The sequence below is a fragment of the Mirounga angustirostris genome, unplaced genomic scaffold, assembly GCF_029215605.1.
Source record: "Mirounga angustirostris isolate CCGP_5_RB_7025 unplaced genomic scaffold, mMirAng1.0.hap1 SCAF_13, whole genome shotgun sequence".
Classification (NCBI taxonomy): Eukaryota; Metazoa; Chordata; class Mammalia; order Carnivora; family Phocidae; genus Mirounga; species Mirounga angustirostris.
In genome coordinates, this window is record NW_026991721.1 from 25,574,811 (window position 1) to 25,596,827 (window position 22,017).

The 22,017-nt window shown below is 44.6% G+C and overlaps 1 protein-coding gene across 1 annotated transcript in view; it reads right to left on the reverse strand.

The window, feature by feature from the left end:
* Window positions 1-22,017, reverse strand: part of KIAA1549L (KIAA1549 like) — a 117,015-nt gene that overhangs the window by 69,469 nt on the left and 25,529 nt on the right. The window contains 3 exon segments of the mRNA XM_064576691.1: window positions 1,446-1,636; window positions 7,824-7,987; window positions 16,985-17,156. Of these exon segments, the coding sequence (XP_064432761.1) occupies window positions 1,446-1,636; window positions 7,824-7,987; window positions 16,985-17,156 (527 nt within the window).

Genomic DNA, 22,017 nt, shown 5'->3' on the forward strand with positions numbered 1-22,017 from the left:
AAGGGACTTGGCAATGGGAGTTGGCTTGGCCAGCCAACAGGGCTTACCATAGAGCTCATTACCTCTTTATAAGACTATTGTAAAATCCTTACAATGAGTCTCCTGGCCTCTAGCCTAACCTCTCCCATCTATCATCCACATTGCCACTGGAGTAGTCTTTCTAAAATACAGGCTGAACGTCACTGTCTTGCAGAAGAACTTTCAGTGGCTTCCCATTGCCCAGAGAATATACGTCAAACTCCCTAGCCTGGCAGTTGAGCCCCTCCACAATTTTCATCCATCTGGTTTCATCCTTCACTGTACCCCAACCACTGTGAACTATAAACCCTGGGGACATTCACCAGTGCATGAACATGTGCTGGTCCCTCTTTTCTCCCAGCTCCTTTGGACTGGACACCTTTATCTCTCCCCAACTACTGACACTACACTCACCCTTTGAGGCCCAGCTAAAATATAAGCTCCTCCATCAGAATTAAGCTCTTCTCTCTTTTCCAAAGCACTTCGTTTAGACTCCCCTATGAGCACTTGCACATCATGCTTGGTTTCCAGGTATTTATCTCTCTGTCCCTCCATCATGAGATACTTGGGGTCAGGTCTCAATCGTAATCCTTTCTGTAGCCTTTCCAATGCATGTCAAAGTGCTCTGTTCATGGTAAAAACTCCTAAAAATTTTTTTTTAAGATTTATTTATTTATTTTAGGGGGGAGGGGCAGAGGGAGAGAGAGACGCTCAAGCAGACTCCCAAGCGTGGAGCCCGACACAGGGCCCAATCCCACGACCCCGAGATCATGACCTGAGCTGAAACCAAGAGTCAGATGCTTAACCAACTAAGCTACCCAGGTGCCCCCTCTCACAATGGCTTTTTTTTTTTTTTTTTTAAGATTTTATTTATTTATTTGACAGAGACAGCGAGACAGGAAACCCAAGCAGGGGGAGCAGCAGGCAGAGGGAGAAGCAGACTCCCCGTGGAGCAGGGAGCCCGACAGGGGGCTCGATCCCAGGACCCTGGGATCATGACCTGAGCCGAAGGCAGACGCTTAATGACTGAGCCACCCAGGAGCCCCTCAAAATGGTTTTTGAACTCAAACCATGAACTCTTGAAAACAGCCAGATAAAATCCAACTCTACTGAATCAAAGGCACTGCTTATAAGGTAAGTTCAAAAATGCAAGTGTGACACAGTGCCAAATTTGCTGTAATACATATGAAAGCGAAATCTCTGGTGTTGTGGCTGAGCGGTGATATAAAACCTTACAAAGCATGGCTCATGAGAAGCAAGTATTATGATTCTCGTCATCTCTCTTAGTCTCCTTCTCAAATATTCAAAACGAGCATGAGGGGAATTTTTAAAGAGAAAAGTGGTATTAACTTGAAAGCTTCAGCTGCTCTCACCATCAATTATTCCCCTTGCTGGGACAGAGAGGCTGAAGTTGGCCCCATGCCTACCTCTTTCTGGTTTCGGTGGACTTGGCTGTCTTGATGGTGCTTCCGTCCTGGGTGATGTCTCTTTCCTGAGAGGCAGGAACATCTCTAACAGGGAGTGGGAGGACCACTGTTTCCTGAGTCACAGGGACGACCTCCTCATCTGCCCCTTGCTGGCCCAGGTGCTGCTTGGCATAATCAAAGCCTTGCACAGGCTGCAAAAAGGAAAGTGGATTTGTGGTCAGATTTCTGACAGAGTGTGCCTCGAATGATGGCTTTAAGAGAAGACGGGCAGGAGAGTGCATGTGACAGGACCACACTTAGCTTTTTGATGAACACGAGTGAACTCAAATCTCCCCCATAATTCCGGTCTGCAAAACCAGAATCTGTGCTCATTCCACCCAGCTATGGCATCTCCCTAGACAAGACTTACTTGGAAAAACAAAGAGTATAAACAAGATGCAAATACGTGCGTGAGAACAAACTTCTTTCAAGAATTTTAAACCACCAATTTTAAGTCACTAGATACTGCTAATTAGAGACTCTGAATTGATATGTGAAACAGGTCCTGTATCACCTCCTGCCTCAGAATGTCCTGTCATCCCTGAACCCCACTTTCCCAAGGCTTTATGTGCAATAAGAGGTATGTGACTTTGCCAAGTTGCTTGAATTCTGAATCTCAATTTTCTCATCTGAGAAATGAAGACAATCACATCTGCTTTACCTATACCACCCCTGAGTATGAAAGGGGAACTGCTGCTCTGAAAACAGGGAAAGAAATGTACTTCCACACGTGAGGCACTACAATCATTAATAATAAAATGGGATTTATGGAATCACTCAAATCCAGACCTATGGCTTTCCTATGATTCATCACTGGGTAATTAGCAAGCCTTTTATTGCACAATGTCTGAAATCCTAAGTGAACAGGGCAGCTGTGAGCAAAGCCCAACAGACATCTATTAGCCGGGCAATAAAAAACCAAGAGGCGTGTTTAAACAATTCCTGGGAGTGTCTCTATTTGGCTTTCTGCCCCAGAGCTGCAAAACAGTGATTCGAGGCAGGACAGGGGGGTGGCAGAGAGCACCAGCTCCGAAACAGACTGCCTGGGTTCCAGTGCCTGGCACATAGTAAGTGCTCAGTCGGTATTAGTTAATATTGTTCACCTTCCTATTAAATCACAGGCCAGGTGAAATAGAAATCAGTGATTCTCTTCAAGAAAATCTGGGGATGAAACTCAACCTCTACCATGTGGGTTCCCTCAGAACCTGACATGTTGAGGAGATCCCCCTTCAGCTGTCAATTTTGCTAAGAAATGTAGCAGGGAGCATCCAGCTAGATGGAACGGTCTAGGGCTGTGGCCCAACCCGTCAAATCTTCCTACTGCATCTCAGGACAGGATGGAGCCTTGTTAAATCCAGCAAAGCTTCCTTATGTCAAGCAGTCTGTAGTTCTGCCATGGACAGTGCCCCCAGTTCCCAGGGAAACTCACTGTGGGAAGTGCACTCAGCCCTCCCTCTTCGCTGAGACACACTTTCTGACCCAGATGGTGACCAGGGACATTCTGTGCCAGGATCCAGCAACATGCTTCTGAAATAATGTATGTCTGTCTGTTTCTCTCCTGCCTGTGGGGCCACATGAAACAGAATGAGCCTTTGAACCACCTGGTCGTGTTCCTAGACTACTGGATGGCCTGCTCCTCCAACCGACGGTCACCAAGTGGATTCAACAGAAATGTTTCTAGAAGCTGACCTTTTCTCCCCAGGTCCACCTATTGTCTCCTGGCTTGGTCTTGTTGCTTCCATTCAGGTCCTTTCTAGGCGTACCCTTGACAAGCTTCCAAAGCTATCTCCCTGAAAACCACTCAGGTCATGTCACTCCCGCATTAAAAATGTTTCATAGCACTCAAACTCTCCAGCAAGGCATTCAGGCCCTTCACAGCCTGGCGGGACCCGCCTGTTTAGCTGCACCTCCTGTTGGCCCCTTTTCCGTAATACCCCCACACTCCCATGATCCTATTTAGCGTAGTGCTGACTATAGGTGTTGGGCACTGGCTTGTGCCAGGGACTGTGCCTGGTGCTGGAGATATGAAGATGAATAATAGCTGGGCCCCTGCCCTCAAGGAGCTTTTGATACTATTGGTACAGTGCCGAATGCATGACATCAATTATGACACTTCAGCCCCACTGTAGTTCAAGGAGGTGGGTATTATTATTATGATTCCCCACTTTAAAGATAAAGAAACTGAGGTCTGGAGAGGTTAAGCCACTTCCCCAGGCTCACCCAGCTAATATGTGGTGGGGTCGGGATTTACACCCAGTTCTGAGTGATGCAGAGCCAAAACATCTAACCACTGCCTGATGATTCTTCCCATGTCCTCTCCTCTCCTTCTGCGGCCTGCCATCTTGGTTGAGCATCTGCTACCGTACTTGGCCTGGTTCCCATGCTGAGAGTCCTGGTCTGTCGGTGAGGAATTGAGAGTCTCCAATGGCAGCTAAGACTTCCCAAGAATCTAGTGAGGAAAACAAGCTGGCTCTGGCCTTTTCCCTCTTGCCCCCACTCTCCCTGGATTTGTCCCCTCACCCTTCACACTGGGTTGAAGTTATCTGCTAGATACTTCAGGCGACTGGGTTGACGATGAATGAGCATTGTCATGACATTAAGGAATGACAAGTTCAAGGGTGGCCACTGTTATTAGATTAATAATAACAGTTCTTGCATATGTTCAGTACTTATAGCCTGAAAACACGGACACCTCATTTCATGCTCACAACCACACCCTGGGGGAAGCAAGGCAAACATCACAGTCTTCATTTCACAGGTAAGAACACAAAAGCTCAGAAAGGTTCAGTGACTTGCCTAAGATCACACAGCTAAGTGGTGAAAGACTCAAGACTAGTCCCTTACTCTTCTGACTGCTGGGTAGTGGTCTTTCAACCTTCAATCTGAAAATCACCTGCGATTCATTAATTGTCCTTGGACACACTTTAGTGAGTGACCCCTGACACCACTGAGACATCATGAAGGATCTACAACGAATTTTGTAAAATTATCAGATCAAAATAATCCCCAACAATTTCAAAGGTAGACAAGTTATCCAGACCTTTTAAGAAAAAAATCATGTATAATAATAAAGGCCAACCAACAGATGAATGGATAAAGAAGATGTGGTATATATACACAATGGAATATTACTCAGCCATAAAAAAATTGGAATCTTGACATCTGCAACAGCGTGGATGGAACTAGAGGGTATTATGCTAAGTGAAATAAGTCCATCAGAGAAAGACAAATTTTATATGATTTCACTCATATGTGGAATTTAAGAAACAAAACAGATGAACAAGGGGAACGGAAGGAAAAATAAGATAAGATGAAATCAGAGAGGGAGACAAACCGTAAGAGACTCTTAATCATAGGAAACAAACTGAGGGTTGCTGGAGGGGAGGTAGGTGGAGGGGTGGCATAAATGGGTGATGGGCATTAAGGAGGGCACTTGATGGAATGAGCACTGGGTGTTACATGCAACTGACGAATCAATGAACTCTACTTCTAAGACCAATAATACACTATGTTAATTGATTTTAAATTAAAAAAAAGAAAAAATAAAGGCCAATTTGTATGTAATATTTATGTGCCAGGCACAGCTCAAAGTAACTTTCAGAGCTAGCTTAATCAACCTATAAATAAATAAATAAATACTGTTATCATCCCATTTCACAGATGGGAAAACTGAGGCACAAAGAGGTTAAGTACAGGTCATACAGATAGTGTGTGAAAGAGAGGAAACAGCCGGGCATCTTTAGGGGGTGACTGACCTGTCCCGAGCAGATGGTCATGCCAACCATTGCAGGCCCTCCAAGCTCCATCCTGCATCTGGATGTGGCCCTAACTACTTTCCCGTAAGGCTGCCTGTTCCAGGGAGCCATGTTCTCATCAATTATATGAAGGGAACCACTGGGCAAAGGCTGTGAATCCAATGAACAAAGAGTAAAGAGAAATGAACCGGGAAGAAAGAAGGTCACAAAAGCCCTGATGCCTGGCCCTCCAGCATTTATCATTTTCTAAACATTCTACCTGCAGAAGCCCAGCTGACCACCATGGTTAACAGGGTTCCGTCTATGGTACTTTGTCTCTGCAGAGGGTGGGGGCGTGCATGCCCTGGCCTCAGCTCCCAGGACAGGCATGCGTGTGCACTCACCTCCTCTTAGCCTGTCAAGTCTATTACTGAGTCTCAGCAGGGATTCCCCAGGAATGTTCGGACACTGCAGCATGCATTCTAAAGACGCAGCGATGTCCCTGGAGACTAGGAGGCCATCCTCCCACTCTATGGATTGGTCCTGAAGGCTAACTTTTTCATTCTGCCTCGTCCCTTGGCATTAAATGAATTCTGCTCACACACATGGGTGGTGAGAAGTGATGCAGGCGGCTCTGTCCTCTCAAACACTGCAGCGTCCCTGGGTTGCAGGAGCAGAAGGACTGCAGTAAGAAAGAGGCAGTTCTACCCGCTGGCTTCCGGTGATGAAAGGGCTTTGCAAATCAAAGTGCGCAGCCCAGCCTCAATGAGGGAGAAAACAACCAGCACCACCACACACAAGTGAAGCCAGTCTTCTCTTGGAACATAAATTGGCTTGATTGTCAACATCGGCCAGATATCTCTTCAAGCATGATGCCCCAGGTAGGAACATAAAAGGGGCCATGAAAACCCACAAACATGAATCTCTTTCAGCTTCAAACAGCTTTCAAGCCAGAAGGTGTGCTGAAATCGTGGGCTGCCCACCTCACCTTGGCAAATTAGTAAAATTTTGGCTTAATCCGAAACACAAAGTTGGCATTTACAACCTCCATGTGGCAGGTTTTCCATTCCCGGACTCGGCTGCAATTAGATTCTGGTAATTACTGTTATGTCTGAAAGGCTCAGATTGTAACTAAGCTAAGATGGGAATGAAATACCCCTTCTTGGAACAGTTTCATGTCTCACTACTTGGACCATTACCAACACTGCGCTGCTTCTGGAAAGCAGGTGCCTTTGGGTCGACAGAAACAGAACAACATTCTTTGGAGTTTGGCTCTTTCATAGACAGAGCGTCTGATCAAACTGCAGCTTTGCAACAGGTGAATTAGTTTAATAAACAATAAAATCCATTTGATTTCTTTTGCTGAAGCGAGGTGTGACCATCCAGAAAGGACTAGGCATGCATGACTCCTGGCAGATCACCTCCAAGACATTCATTCCAACAGAATGGAATTCCTTTCTCTGTTTCATTCCTGCACAGGTGGACAAAGCTCAGAAGTTCTGTGCTGGAAGAGGAGTCTACCTGCCAAATCTCAGGGTTCAGGAAGGTGTATAATGTGGAGAGAGCCCAAACACACAGATCTGGGCCAGAGTCGCTCCCCTGCTGCCAGTTATGTGATTTTGGACAAATCCCCATAGTTGCTCTCTTTCCTTTGGGTTTCTCAACAGTAATGTGAAAATAATAAAACCTGCCCTGACTATGACCTACCTTATAGGGCTGCTGTGATGAGCCAATGAGGTGACAGACCCAGAAGAATCCAGCAAATGCGAAGGCATTATTTAAACATCAGGTATTAGAGATTATTATATCTCCCTCTGCGAGTATCACAAAGGGAGCTATGTGACTGGAAAAGTAGCCTTTGGAATTTCCTGAGTCCACTCCCCTCCCCGGCACCAGCGGTGAGGAGGCTGGGCAGGGTGGGTGGGCTCCCAGCCAGGCTTCAGTGGAGCCATTGAACTGGTGTGTTTGATGACCACTGGGCCGAGGTTCTGCAGCTCGCCCATCATGGCAGCCTTTGGCGATAAGCCACTCCAGCCAATGGAAGAAGGAACATTTTGAGAGTCTAATGTGCCCCACAGAGCCCTGCATTAGGAGCCCAAAGACCTGGTTCTACCATCAGTTCTGCTACTTACTGTGTGATCTTAAGTTGCCTCTCTGTAAAAGGAGGATGTCAGATTAGACGACCTCCAAGGCCCCTTTCAGGTCTATCTAGCTTCTAATTTTCTGTGCCTCAGTTTCCTCACCTGCGAAATAATGGCCCTTCCTTAAAGCATTGCTGGGAGGACTGAGTTGCTATATAAAGCCATCAGAAGCACTTATGGCAAAGAGAGAGCATTAGATAAGCGTTCACTATCATATCCTGATTATAAACATAAAGGGTGTACAACAATGTGAATATACTTAACACTGAATTATACGCTTGAAAATGGTTAAGACAGTAAATTTTACGTTATCTATAATTTACTATAATTTTTTAAAGATTCAAATAAATAAAGGGTCTCCTTCAAAATGAGGGCTTGCTAGAATGTTTCTGAAGGCATTTGCAATGGCCTCAAAAACCAAGACAGAAAAGGCAGGCAGAGCCCCTCCTCACCACCTCACGCACCTTTGCTCTCTGAGGCAGGTTCATCATGGTGTCTGGCTTGAAGTCGTTCTTGTTCTTCCGGCAGAGCACGGCAGTGATGATGATGATGATGACCGTGACCACGGCGATGGGCGCCAGCACTGCGGCGATGATCCACAGGTTGTTGGGTGGATTCTTCACCACAGCTGTGAGAAAAGCAGAGGGAAGCATGTGACAAGGGGCACTGGGAGGGGCAAAGTAGCCCCCACACCTCAGGTCCCAAGTCATGAGATGGTGAACAGGGTTTGGGATCAGAAAGGCTCTTGCCTTGGGCAAGTTACTCAAGATCTCTGAGTCTCTGTTTTCTCATCTGTAAAATGGGGCTATCACTTTGTGAGGCATCAGAGAGATGAGGTACATGTGGAGCTTTGGTGTGGTCCCTAGTAGGTGCTCAATAAATACCAGCCTTCATTATTATTAAGAGAAAGAGGAAGATGGATTGTATCCATTTTCCCTATAGGTGATGTCCATGAATCCAAAGAGAAGAGAGAAGACATCTGAGGGTCATAGTTGGACTGGAGGCAGGAGGCAAAGGCCACAGAGAGATGTCTCTAAATATTGTAGTGAATGAGTGAGCGATAAATAAATGTGAGTGAGTGAGCGATAAATAAATATAGCTGAGTAGATGGATCTATGCCCACCAAGGGTTGGTTGGGGAAGCTTGGAAATGCCTTGGTCTGATCATAAGGATCAGGTTGCTCTCAAAGCCAGAGTAAAGAGTAACTGAAGCTATTGTCAGTAGGAAGAATGTGTTATTAGAACAGGAGGTGCTTCTTTGGAGGTGGGGTTGGAACTAATTAACCTGCAAAGGGTAAAAGGGTGATGGTCATGCTCTATATCAGGATAGGGGTTAGGGTCACACAGGTGTATACACCTGTCAAAACTCATCAAATGGTATACTTAAGATCTATACATTTTACTCTATGTAAATTTTACCTTAACATCATAAACAAGTATTGAATTCTAGGCAATGATATGCATGCTCAAATGTTTAGGGTTGAAGTCCTCTGATGTTTGCAACTTACTCTGAAATGCATCAAGAAAAAAATAAGATGGATGAATGGCTGGACAAAAGGACAGATAGATAAATATGTGAAAATGAAAGAATAGTAAAATGCTAATTGTGGTATCTAGGTGGTGGGAACACGGGTGTTCACTGTATGGTTCTTTCAACTTTTTTGTAAGGTAGGCTAGGAATATGTAAGAAAAAGAAAAAGTCCTTGGCATGAGATGGATGAGTCTTCCCTATGATCACTGGCGAGGAAGCTTGGAAGATACTTTCATCCAATCAAAAAGACCAATATGTTCTTAGAACTGGAGTAAAGGCAACAGTAACCAAAACAATCAGCTAGAAAAAGAAAGTTATTGGAAGGGAGTGGGTCCATAGGAAATCTAGAAAAGAGAGCCAAAGGGCAGGCAAGAACTTGTCCATGTCATAGGAATGTGCCCCAGCTGGCAGATGTGGGGAATCCAGCTGGGGTAGGTCTATCCTCATGAACAAGATGGCTGCAACTGGCTGTTTCAGCTCGGTGATACTGTCCCCTAATCCCACCCAAGTTCTCTGCTCTCCTACAACCTAGATGATCTCAGAGAATCATGGCTTTAAATACCATCTATGCTGATGATGTTCAGGGGTAGATCTCTAACCAGGACCACTACCATGAACTCTGGATTCCTATATCCAACTGCTAACTCAATCTCCAATTGGATACTTAAGAGATATCTCAAATTTATTATGTCTAGAACCCAACTCTCAATTTCTCCCCCAAACCCATTCTTCTTGTGATAGTCTTCAACCCAATAAATTGCAATACCTTCCTTTCAGTTGCTCCAGTCAATACCTTTGCCATCAATGTTGACCCTTCCCTTTTATTCTCACCCAACATCCTATTCATTGACAAACCTTGTCCTCTCCATCTTCTAAATGAATCCACAATCTGTTCACTTCTTTCTATTGCTGCTCCCACTGTGGTCCAAGCTACCAACATCTCTCATTGAATTGCTGCAATGGCCTCCTACTTTGTCCCTTGTCCTCTATAGTCTGTTTGCAACACAGCAGCAGAGTGATCCTTTAGAAACTCTGATGACACACTCCTCTGCTCAAAACCTTCCAGAGGCTCCCTCTCCCCTCAGAGTAAGGGCCAGAGTCCTTATAATTTCTTAAAGACCCTATGGGATCTGCTTTTCCAACCACCCTGGTTACTTCTCTGGCCTTACAGCCCACTGCTCTTCCCTTAACTCACTCTGTTCCAGTCAACCAGTCTCCTACTGTTCCTCAAATGTGCTGGACATGCTCCTGTCTCAGGACCTTTGCACCAGCTTATTCTTCCACCTAGAGTGCTCTTCACCTAGACATCCATGGCTCCTTCCCTCACTTCTTTCAGGGCTCTAAACAAGTGTCAAATAGCAATCCCTGCCCCTGGAATTCTCCATCCCCCTCATCCTACTTAATTTTTCTCTTAAACATGCCTCTCAAACTTGTGCATGCCAATCGCCTGGGCATCTTGTTCAAATGTACAATTCTGATTCTGTGAATTGGGGTGAAGCTTGAGATTCTGCCTTTCTAACAAGCTGCCAGGTGGAGTCCGTGCAACAGGCCCCCAGGCCACACATGGAATGGTAAGGCTCTAAAGTACGCATTACTGTCTGACACGATACATATGTATTTACTCCTCATCTGTCTCTCAACTCTCCACTAAAATGTACACTCCAAGAGAGCAGGGAGGTTTTTTTTTCTCTTGTTCACTGCTACACTCCCAGGGCCTAGAACAAGGCCTTGCACATAGTAGGTGCTCAATTAAAAGTTGAACGAATGTATAAATGAACCTCCATTAGCCCTGTTGCAATTTGGCTCCCCATGTAGGTTTTCATATGGCAAAAAATAAGGGCCACTTAAAGAAGAAGTCCCATCTCTTTGGCAGTTCTAGTCTATATTTTAAATTAATATGCTACCAATCTGGTTTATATACCAGTCTTTTATAAGTCTGCTTAGCATAAGTTGGTCCTCCTGATCCTGCTGAACTCTGAGGGCTCCTAGACCCACAAAGCTGAGGACAAGACTCTGGAATACTTTAGAGACCCCACTGGTAAGTGACACATGATGAGTCAGTTGGTCTTTCTCTCTGACTTCAACCACCCTTTTTGACTTCAGTTGGTACCTCATTAGCCAAGATCTGCCTCTCATCTGGCAGCACTTGGATCTGGAGTTCTTTAGTATAAAAAAAACTTCTTTTCCATGGTTTTTATCAATCGATGATTAATCACATTATTAACTTCTGAAAACAGCTCAGTAGATAATGTGCTTCTGCTGACATCAAATATTTAATGGCTACTGCTTTTAGTAATTTGGTATTTACAAGTGAGTTTGATGCCATTAACATTTTTTAAAGCTTAGGGTTTCCATGGAAAATAACCATATGCCTCTTTTGGCTATGCTATTCTGTCCTGATGAAGGAAAATATATAGTGTATCAGAACATGATACCCTAAATATATATTTCATTAGCAAGAGTTAATATTTACACGTGTCCTGCTTCTACTTGGTTTTATCATTTTGGTGTCTATGTTCCTTCTCGGTGCAGTATGTAAAATCCTTTCACCTCTATTTAAATGGAAAGAGAATAATTTATCTTATGTACATTAGTAAATTCATTTAACGGTCAAAGAGATAGTAAAGTTAGGTCAACTGAAATCATTCAAACCCAATGCGTTCATTGGCACAGTGATCTAAAACTGCAAAGTCATGTACAGAAGTGAAGAGGCGAGAAAGACTATTTCATTTGCAAGAACTTGAGTAGAGAAAGGGTAATAAAGGGCAGTAACATGTTCTGAGCTTCCGCTGTGCGTGAGGCACTGTGATAGGTTCTTTGCTCAGGTGCTATTCTTATCCTCAATTTGCAGATGAGGAAACTGAGCCCCAGGGAGGTTAGGTGGTTTTATGCAAAGTCATCTCTCTGAAATACACAGTTTGTCAGTTCTAAGTTGGAATGGAAGTGTGTGTGTGTGTGCAGGGAGGGTCTGGTCCAGAGCCCAGCCACTGGTGAGCAGTCAGCCCATGTCACTCTCTTGCCCAAACACTCCCGTGGCTCTCATTCCACTCGGGGTGTGGCCGTTGGGGCTGTAGTAATTGTGGTCCCTCACCTGCACCCTGACCTCATGGCTGCCCCTCTCGTCCATCGGTGACGTCCTTGCTGGGTCTCAAACCTCCCCCTCTGCCTTGTCTCTTGGTAGCCTAAGCTGGTCGCTCACAAATCTTCTTCTTAACTCTCCAACTATTTAAAATCATGACCCTTATCTCTTTGACACCCCCTGGCCTTCCCTGCTTCGTTTTTCTCCATGGCACTTACGAGCATCTAACATTTTACTTACTTATTTTGGTTATTTGATCTGCCCACTCTCACTGCTGTATTTCCAGTGCCAGGAGAGTGCCAGGCACACAACAGTTCTCAAAAATATTTGTCAAAAGACTGAATGAACACAAATCCCCTTCGCCAAAGGATCAGTCTATCGCTTTCTTAAAGTGACATTTTTTGTAATAATGTCTGATGACCGGGTAAGGTAAACCAATCCCCATTCTGGTTCAGCCTCAGTGTGGGGAGAATTTTCCCTACTCCAGCACCTGGATCACTGCTGTGAAGGGCACCTCACTCCAGATCCCTCAAATGGAGCAGGTGAAAAACCTCCATCGGAAACATGGCCGATTCTGTAGCGGTCGCCGTTGCCCATTAGTCAGAGGTGATGGGGGGCGAGGGGGCATTGCATGCTCCATCGTAGGGCACTGCACCCTGGCCCTAGTGATTTAGAAGACACTAGAATGCATAGAATGTTAACATTCTCCCTTCAGAGGGACAAGGTGTTCATTCAACACCACGATTCTCCATTGAAGGTGTTGATCTCAGGTTCACATTGCTGGCTGATTTCAAAACTATTAAGAGCAAATGAGATTTAAAACATCTTTGCTCCTCCTCTTCTTCATTGGTCTTAGCTTCCTCCTCATCAGATCCTGAGTATGGAGGCATTTCCTAGGGTCTGTCCTCCAGCTCTACACCATCCCAGATCCTCAAATTTTCTCTGGGAATTTATTTCTAACCCGTATCTACAACATTCTCAAAACATCTAGTGTTAACTTTAACCTCTCTCCTGAGATCTAGGCTTGAATTCCCACAACTTTCCTAAACTCAGACCTCAATATCCCAATAGCAGCCCCCATATTCCAACAAGACCCCCCTTGAGGTCCCAACAGCACCCACTCAATATTCCATAACACATCCTTAATATCCCAACAGAATCCCCTCGATGTCCCAACAGCATCACCTCGATAGTCAAAGACGAATGAGATGTCGTATGTGCTTTCAGAGAGCTCAGGAGGGACAGGTGAAAACAACTCATCTGCCACATGTGATAAGGGCAGTGGAAGCATCTGGAACTAAGGGAGACAGGGTCAGGGGTGGCTCCAGAGGGCCAGGGGACATGAAGAATGGATCCTCTTGTGTGGCTGAAGCACAAGGTAGGAAGGAGAGAAAAAGAGGCTAGATGGCTGGAACAGGCGGTATGGGACCAGGTCGTGAAAGGACCTGAACTTTTGTTAAGTATCTGTGGTGAAGGGCTTGGAAGGCCCACTTAAGAAGTTCAAATTTTATTCTGTGGACAATGGAGAGACACCAAATATTTTTTGAATGGAGTAGATGTGAGATCAGAGTCATGTATTATGGTGACTCTAGTTACAGTATGGACAGTACATGAATGGCAGAATGACTGAGGTTGAGTCATTTGAGAAGGACCCACAAAGTCCAAGAAGAGACAACGATGAAATGGAGAGAAGGAAACACATGTGTGGGTTATTACAGAAGGGGCCATGAAAGCAACAAAGAAGAGCCATGGAGGGACAGCAGCTTTGCAGACAGGTGTAGTCAAGCCTCTGATGATCCCCAGACGCTCATTTCCAAAACGCGCCATGCATGTCCTAATCTGATTCAATCTCTCTCTCCTGCCCATGCTCTCCAACTTTCGACTGTTCCCCATCAACCACCATTGGCAAAGTCCCCACAGCCTCAACCTCTCCTCCTGATACTCCATTCACTTCTTGCTCTTAATAAAGCCAGCTCCCCTTTCCTGCCCCTTCCCAAAGTACCACAAGGCCTGGAAGTGAGGAGATCCTAGGACTGACTGATCGGTCAGCATCGAGGATGGGTTGCGGACAGGAGAAGCAATGGAAACAATGAACTGGGTTTACATCTTCAGTGAATTATGGGGGACATCTGGGGATCTAGAGGTGACTGCAGCAAGGGGTAGGCAGCTTCAGAGGCTCTGGGATTTTGAGAGAGTAGAAGAAATGGTTTGGACAGAGCAGTGAAGCCTGAGGAGGACAGAAGCCCTACCAATCTTACAGTATTTCTCTCATCAGTTTGCAGAGTCTCAGTGTGTACTGTTGCACGCTTGCTCAAACTCCCCATACACAACCTCAGCCTCAGCTGCCAACCTCACCTCATTCTGTCCCAAGAGAGCAGAAACAATCACAGAAAATGTCCTCAGGCGTCCATGACCAAAGGGACCACCTGACTGGCACCCACACCCTCGGACTTTGCTTTCCCTCCTGGCGCACAGACACCCTCATGGATTCTGACCGCTTTCACCTGGGTCACCTTGTCCACTTAAGGACTTCAGGACAGATCTTGTCTCTCTTCTTCACTGTCTATTTCTCCCTCTCCATTACAGTAACACATCAGTATTCAACCATACCCCATTATCTCCCATGTTCCTCTCCAGCAAGTGCACCCAATCTTCTCCCCTTTGCTGTCACTACATCCCCACCCCCATTCTCTCCTCAATCCCCTCTGGCCAACCATCTCCACCACCTCTGCTGGGAAACCACTCCTGCCAAGGTCACCAACCATTGCCAAGTTTACCAAATCCAGTTCACCTCTGTCCTTATAGTACGTTGCCTCTCAAGAATAGAAGTTGACACCGTAGCTCACTTCCTTCCAGGACATTCCTTTCTTTGCTTATTTCTGGACCCTCCTCTCTTCCTGGGCTTCCTCCCATCTCCCTGGCTGCTCCTTCGCAGTGTCCTTTGCTGGCTCTAGCTCTTCCCTCCTGTGGATTCTCCAGCTATACTCATGGCTAATCTGGTTCATCTCACCTGCTCTCTTAGCTCTATTCGTCACCTGTGTTGATGACTCCGGGGTTCTAGCTCCTGAGCTCTTTGTGGATATCTGACAGACATCTCAGCCCTAACGTGGCCAAACCAAACTCTCAATTCCATCTCCCCACTCTTGCTCCAACTCCAATAAACCTCTTTCTCTCCCACCTCTCAACAAATACCAGAAGCAGCACTCAAGCAAACACCTGGGAGTCATGCTTGATTCCTCTGACCCTTACCTCCTCCCACCACCCACAGGATCCATTATCTTGCCCCTGAGCTCTGTCCCCCCCAAAGATCCCAAATCCATCCACTTCTCTGGTCTCTACCTCTAACACCTTTGCCTCTCTCCTGGGCACCTGCCATGGTTTTCATTCCTGTCCTCTAGCTGGAGAGGGAGAAAGAGCTGAGGATGGAACCCTGGGGAACTCACATAAAGAGGATGCAGCAAAACCAATGAAGCAAGTAGCTGACCTGACCAGACATGGGGACGGAGCCCACAGGGAGGAAAGGAGAGAGGCAGAGAAGAAGAGACTCTGGGTTAAAAATGTCGTTTCAAAGCCAAGATTGCACAGGCTGGCCATCATTTCTAGGCAAAGTGTGTCTGTGAGAATGTGCAGGCCAAGAAGTGAATCTGCATCAACATGGAAGCCAGACTCACCCCGGATGAAGGCAAGAGATGAGCACGAGAGGAAAACCATGAGCTAAGAGTCAGGTTCTTTAGGAGTGTGGACACCAGCTAGGAAATCAATAAGGGATGATGACCTTCCATGCCGGGATGCTCAGCAGGCTGCCAAATCTAAAATGTCTACCACGTGGTCTCTCACCTTTGTCACCGACCCCCACCTCACTTTCTTTCTAAGTGTTGTTTGGGTCCCCAACACCTGGGTCACCACAGAGCCTCCTCACTAGTCCTGCTCCTCTCATCCTGGGCACTGCTGACAGGTGAAGCTCCCTAAATACTGGGTGGTTCTAATGACGCTACTCCCCTGCACAGAAATCCTCAATAGCTCCCCACAGCCCATCCATATCATGCACGATCTCCTCCTGTCATCCAAAGCCCCAGTCTCACAAGCAATACACCTTTCTGAGCTCATCAGCTCCTCCTTGTGTTTCTGCTCTCCAGGCAACTCGGATCCCTTGTTTTTCAAGCACTCCTGGCACTTCTCACCTCCCTTCCTTTGCTCACGTTGCTCCCTCCTTCTGGAATACACACCCTTCCTCTCCTCCTGCTGAAATCTTAGCATGTAACACAGTTGAAAACACATGTTTGAGGTCAGATAGATCCAGATTCATATCCTGGCGACCCAAGTACCAGTTCTCTCTAAAGTTAGTTAACTTTCCTGAGCCTACGTTTCCACATATGGAATTTGGAGCCGAAGAAAGTTGCCCTGGGGAGAGGAGAAAGTGAGGAAAGCTATGTAAGGCAGCAAGCTCAGTACCTGCCACAGAGGAGGCAACCATTGGTTTTCATACCCCTTTCTCCGTCCGTTCTTTCTGGGTGGCCCTTCAGAGCAGACTGTCCCTCCCCTGAGCCCCGGATCACTCTGCCTCCTCACTGCACTTTCCCACATTCTGCTCCTTTATATCTGCATTAACTCCTTCTCTGCTCCTTAAAGACAGTGACCAGGTCTTGCCCACTTCTGTGTGTCCGCCAGCACCAAGCACAGTTCATGCAGGACTCCGTAAATGCTTAGTGAATCAAATTATCTTTAATTCCCCTGCAGACAATATAATCTCAGCCATGGTGATTTTTCTAGGAGAAAGCGTGAGTAGGATTTGAAACAGAGCAATGCCATTATCATCATCCTAATATCCAAAACATATCCCTTACCCAAAACCTATAGCTTCAAACAACACAGGAAATAGTTGACTGACTTAAGAAACTTCTAGAACACATATATATTTAGCTCCAGGTCCATTAACGTGAGTTTGGGGCATCACTTTAATTTGCAGGAAACATTTAATGGCGTTAAAAATAATGAATGGAAAGACTATCCCCTTACGGTCAGCTTGCAGAAGGACAACATGATGCAGGGTCAAGGCCATCCTTTGGGAGTCAATGGTGCTCAGGATCTTGGCAGCTGCAGTCCCCAGCAAAGGCTTCCCGTTGTACAGGGTGTAGTAAGTCAGCTCCGCTGGGTCCTTGGGTCCCGGTACCCGCTGCATCTTTACCATCTTTCAGAAAAAGAGAGGCCATGTTTATGGGGCATCTTGCACCAATCCTGCAATCACCTGGGCAATCCGCAGGCTCTCTCCCAATTGCTGAAGGCTTCCATGGCTAATAGGACCCACAACGTATATTTTAGACATCAACCTTTGTGTACCTCCCTATCACCAGCATCTCAAGAAGCCCTGCTATTGCTGGAGGGGGAGACAGGGAGGAGAAAAAGGGTTTGAAAATAGGAACATCTGGAAAGAACAGCTTGAGACTGGAGAAGAAAATGCTAAAACGGTGATGTCTTCCAGCCTCCAGAGAACCCTGGCCTCATTTGGAAATAGGCCTGCACATTAATTCAGGGCATTTTAGGTTATTCTCAAACAAGATTTCTAATTTCAAACTCCTGCAATTGCCAGAGAGGAAAAAAAATGAACTTATATGTCTGTAATTCAAAAGATCTCTGATAAAAGCAGGACTTGGAGACTCAAACTTCTTTTTCTAAAATAACCTTTGTTGCTTTTTCTCCCTGTACAAGTGATACATATTCACTACAGAAAATTTGAAAACACAGAAAAGCATTGGGACGCCTGGGTGGCTCAGTCGGTTAAGCGGCTGCCTTTAGCCCGGGTCATGATCCCAGGGTCCTGGGATCGAGTCCCACATCGGGCTCCTTGCTCAGCGGGGAGCCTGCTTCTCCCTCTCTCTCCCTCTGCTTGTGCTCTCTCTGTCAAATAAATAAAATCTTAAAAAAAAAAAAAAAAAGAAAACACAGAAAAGCATCAAGAAATGAAATAAAATAAAAGCAATTTGTAATCCCTCCACCCCAAGCTAACTACATTATTTTGGAGCATTTGCCTCTATTCTTTGTTTTTTCCACACAAACCTTTTATTTATTATTTTATGAAATTATTTATCATATTCTCTATATAGAATCACATATTGCTATTTTTACTTGCATCCTTAAGTGACCTTAACTGTAACAAAAGCATAAATGTTAACTTCTACACAGCATTCCAAAGCACACCTCATAAACTTACTTAGCAAATCACTTTTTGTCAAACACTTAAATTGTTACTCATTTTTCAGTATTGTAGCTAATTGATCATCATTATAAATACCTAAAACATAAATTTTTATATCTACATAATATTCTACTATATGCATGCCTCATAAACTCAACTAACACCTCATTTTTGAACGGTTAGTTTGCTATCAAGTTTTCACAACTATAATTAACAACTGATAAACATTATAGTATAATCAAAAACTAATGATGTAATGTATGGTGATTAACATAACAATAACAAAATTAAAAAACATTATAGTATAGTATAGTATTTTCCAAAGTGTATATTACAGATTATGAGCTTCATAGGATATTAAAAGATATTACAGAAATGTTTATAGCAATATTGGTCACAACAGCAAAAGAAAAAAACAAAACAAAACAAAAAAACCCTGAAAATTCAAAAGTCACTAACAGTAGAATGGATTAATAAGTTATGGTATAGTCACAGAATGAAATATTATAGAGTAGTATAAATACTATGGCTATTTGTATCAATATGGGTGAATACAAAAGCCTGATAATGAGCAAAAGGAACAAATCACAGAATATAAAATTCAAACACAAGCAAAACCAAATGATGTACTGTTTAGGGATACACATGTGGATGGTAAAATCTACACAGGAAATACAGGTATGACTTAAAACAAAATTCAGAAGCACACTCAGCTCTGATAGATAGGAAGGGAGTATGTGTAATCAGAGAAGACACATAAAAGGCTTCTGGGGTAAGGTAAGGGGAATGTTCTTATGCTTTGGGTTGTGGCTTCCTTTTATTAGTGTTCTTTGAAGCCTACCTGAGTTTATACTCCTGTGTATGTCTGTGTATGTCCTCACAAAGGAAGGTATCTGAATAGTCAACAAGCATATACAAAATGCTCAATGGGGAAATTAAAAGCAAAATCGCAAGACACCACTATCAGCCAGCAGAATGATTGAAATAAGGGCTGACAACACCAAGTGTTGATGAGCATGAGGAGTAACTGGAACTCTACATCTGGTTGGTGGGAGTGTAAAATGGTAAACTTTGGGTAAAGGTCTAGCGGTTTCTCACAGAGCTAACATACACCCACCCTAGGAACCAGCAATTCTACTCCTACACACTCAAGAGAAATGAAAATATATGGCCATAGAAAGACTTGTAGAAGAATATGCATAGCAGCTTTGTTTACAATAGCTGAAAACTGGAAAAAGTCTGGGGGTCTCTCAACAGAAAAATGGGTAAACAAACTGTAATATATTCATATAAGGGGATATTACTCAGCAATAAAAAGGAATAAACTCCTGAAAAACACAACATGATGATGAACCTAAAAACACTACATTGAGTCAAAAAAGCTTTATACAAAAGAGAATATACTTATGTATCTGAGGTTCTAGAACAGTCCAAACTGATCTATGGTATGGAAATGAATATGTTATCGAATATAAAATAGTAACATAGCACACCATTAATTGTAGAACCTAGATGGTGAGTTTATTGGTGTTTGCTATATAATTTTTTCACTTTTGTGTGAGCTTAAAAATGTTCATAATAAAATGTTGGAGAAATATAGGTATTACTAAACATAAGGTTCTTATTGGCACTTAAATTTACGAACCAGTATGCTGAACAAAATTAAGGAATTTCTTTACTGCAGGTCTTTTTAGAGTCTTTGGTATGCCAAAAGGCCTCAGGAATCTTCAAGAAGGGGCTACAGGATGAAGCCTTGCCCAAACTGATGTGGCCACAAAGCCCATTTGGCCCAGGGCACCTTATAGGACCATTTTTTTGGACACTCTCTGAGAAACACTGCTCCGTTCTCTCGTCTTTGTGTTCACCTCTGTCTCCTCAAAATGAATTTCCAGGAGTAAGTTTGTGACTATCTAGGAGGTTCTTGTCTAAACTGCTCACTTGCCCTCCACAGTGGTCATTTCAAACCCATTTACTGGGTTTGAAAGTGCCCATTTCACTGCATCCTCACCCATACTGGATAGTACCATTATAAATCTTTGGTAGGTGAAAATGATAACTTGTGGTGGTTAAAATTTGCATTACTTTGATGGCAAATGGAGTTAAACATTTAAAAAATGTTTACTCGTGGGGCCCTGGGTGGCTCAGTTTTTAAGCATCTGCCTTCGGCTCAGGTCATGATCCCAGCATCCTGGGATCAAGCCCTGCATCGGGCTCCCTGCTCCACGGGAAGCCTGCTTCTCCCTCTCCCACTCCCCCTGCTTGTGTTCCCTCTCTCGCTGTGTCTCTCTCTGTCAAATAAATATATAAAATCTTAAAAAAAAATTTTTACTGGTCATATGTATTTCTTCTTCAGACTTAATTTTTCAGATATGTTCACTAGAGAAATATCTTTACATTCCAGACATATACATTTCCATATTTATGAAAGTGGCTCATCTTTTAAAATTATCTGAGCCCAGCAAAAAGGCCTCTGCCTGGAAGGAAGATGTAAGCTATATAGAGTGAATTTTATTTGGGAAATTCGGGCATGTCATTCCTGTCCCTTCTGGGAGAGGAGGTAAGGACACTGTTAGTACAACCAGGTAGAAGGTGAATGGGCATTCAAATATTCAATAACTTCACTCAATTTCAATTTCAATTTCGTAGCGAATTCTTCTTACCAAGATTTCTCCAAGGGTGATGTGAGAAGGTGATCTACAGACTCTATAAAGTAAGGATTTGCAGAAATAAATCTCTACTTACTTCACTCAGACTTTCCAGGCGGTTGTGGAGCCAAGCACATTGAGTACTCAGAAGAAATGAGGAAAGACTACCTTGATGGGCTCTTTTCGATATGTAAAATGTGTTAGGTTTCTTAGGTTTACAAATAACACCAGGATTATAGGGCCGTTCTTTCTCCCCCGTCAGCTAGGCAAATCCCATTTCACTGTCTGAGTCTCAATGGTTTCCTGTTATTTGGAGAAGCGTGACTTATAGGGCTCACGTGGACCCCACAAACGGTAAATCATAACCTGGCACGAGAACTTAACCATGTCTTTACCTGGTCCCAGGCTGTCAACAGACCACAAAGACTTAGATGGAAAGCAACATCTAATAGGACAAGGGGCCCGATTCACCAGCTGTGAATGGAGGACCTCGAGTCTCTCTCAGGGGCATGATGCTTGACTCAGGCAGGGAAGTGTGTTCCAGAAAACGGGTTGTTTGTACTTTCAGAATTGCCTGGGGGCACGATCTGCAGACAGATTAGAGTAATGCCTGTAATTTCCTTTAAAACGCTTCCTCTTAGACACTGGGATATCAAGCATATGTGTTTGGGTTAAGTTACACCCTCCATGTGGCAATTGCCAATCACGAGTTCACACCCCAGGGGCAGTCTGCTAGATTCCAATTAGGAAGCTCACACTCTGGAGGCAGCCACCAGCCCTGCTTCTGTACTTTGACACCTTGCTCCACAGAGCTTTGCTAATTAGCATAACAAACATTAGCCATCCGTTCTCAGCTTCGGCGAAATCAGTGGTATTCAAGATATGTGGATTGGCTAGAATGTGCTAGAGATGCTCCCACTCTGGCTTGAACGGAATAAAGAATCTAAAGAAGCTTGGCGCCTCTGCCTTGGGATGGCCTTGGTGTCTGTCGGGCTCCCTCTGAAGCCGACTCTGAGTTGAGTGCTTGTAGCTTAGCTGGGAGGCGCAAGGAACTGACTGACAGGAGGTGACCCAGGGCGGTGGGAGGGAACTAGCATGAGGTACATTATTAATCTAGTTACCACAGCAGGCAGCTAAAGCTTAACTCCGTGGGAAAGCTCTGGCAATTACTGAACACATACGTTTTCAGAATTCCCCTGGCCAGGGAGCAA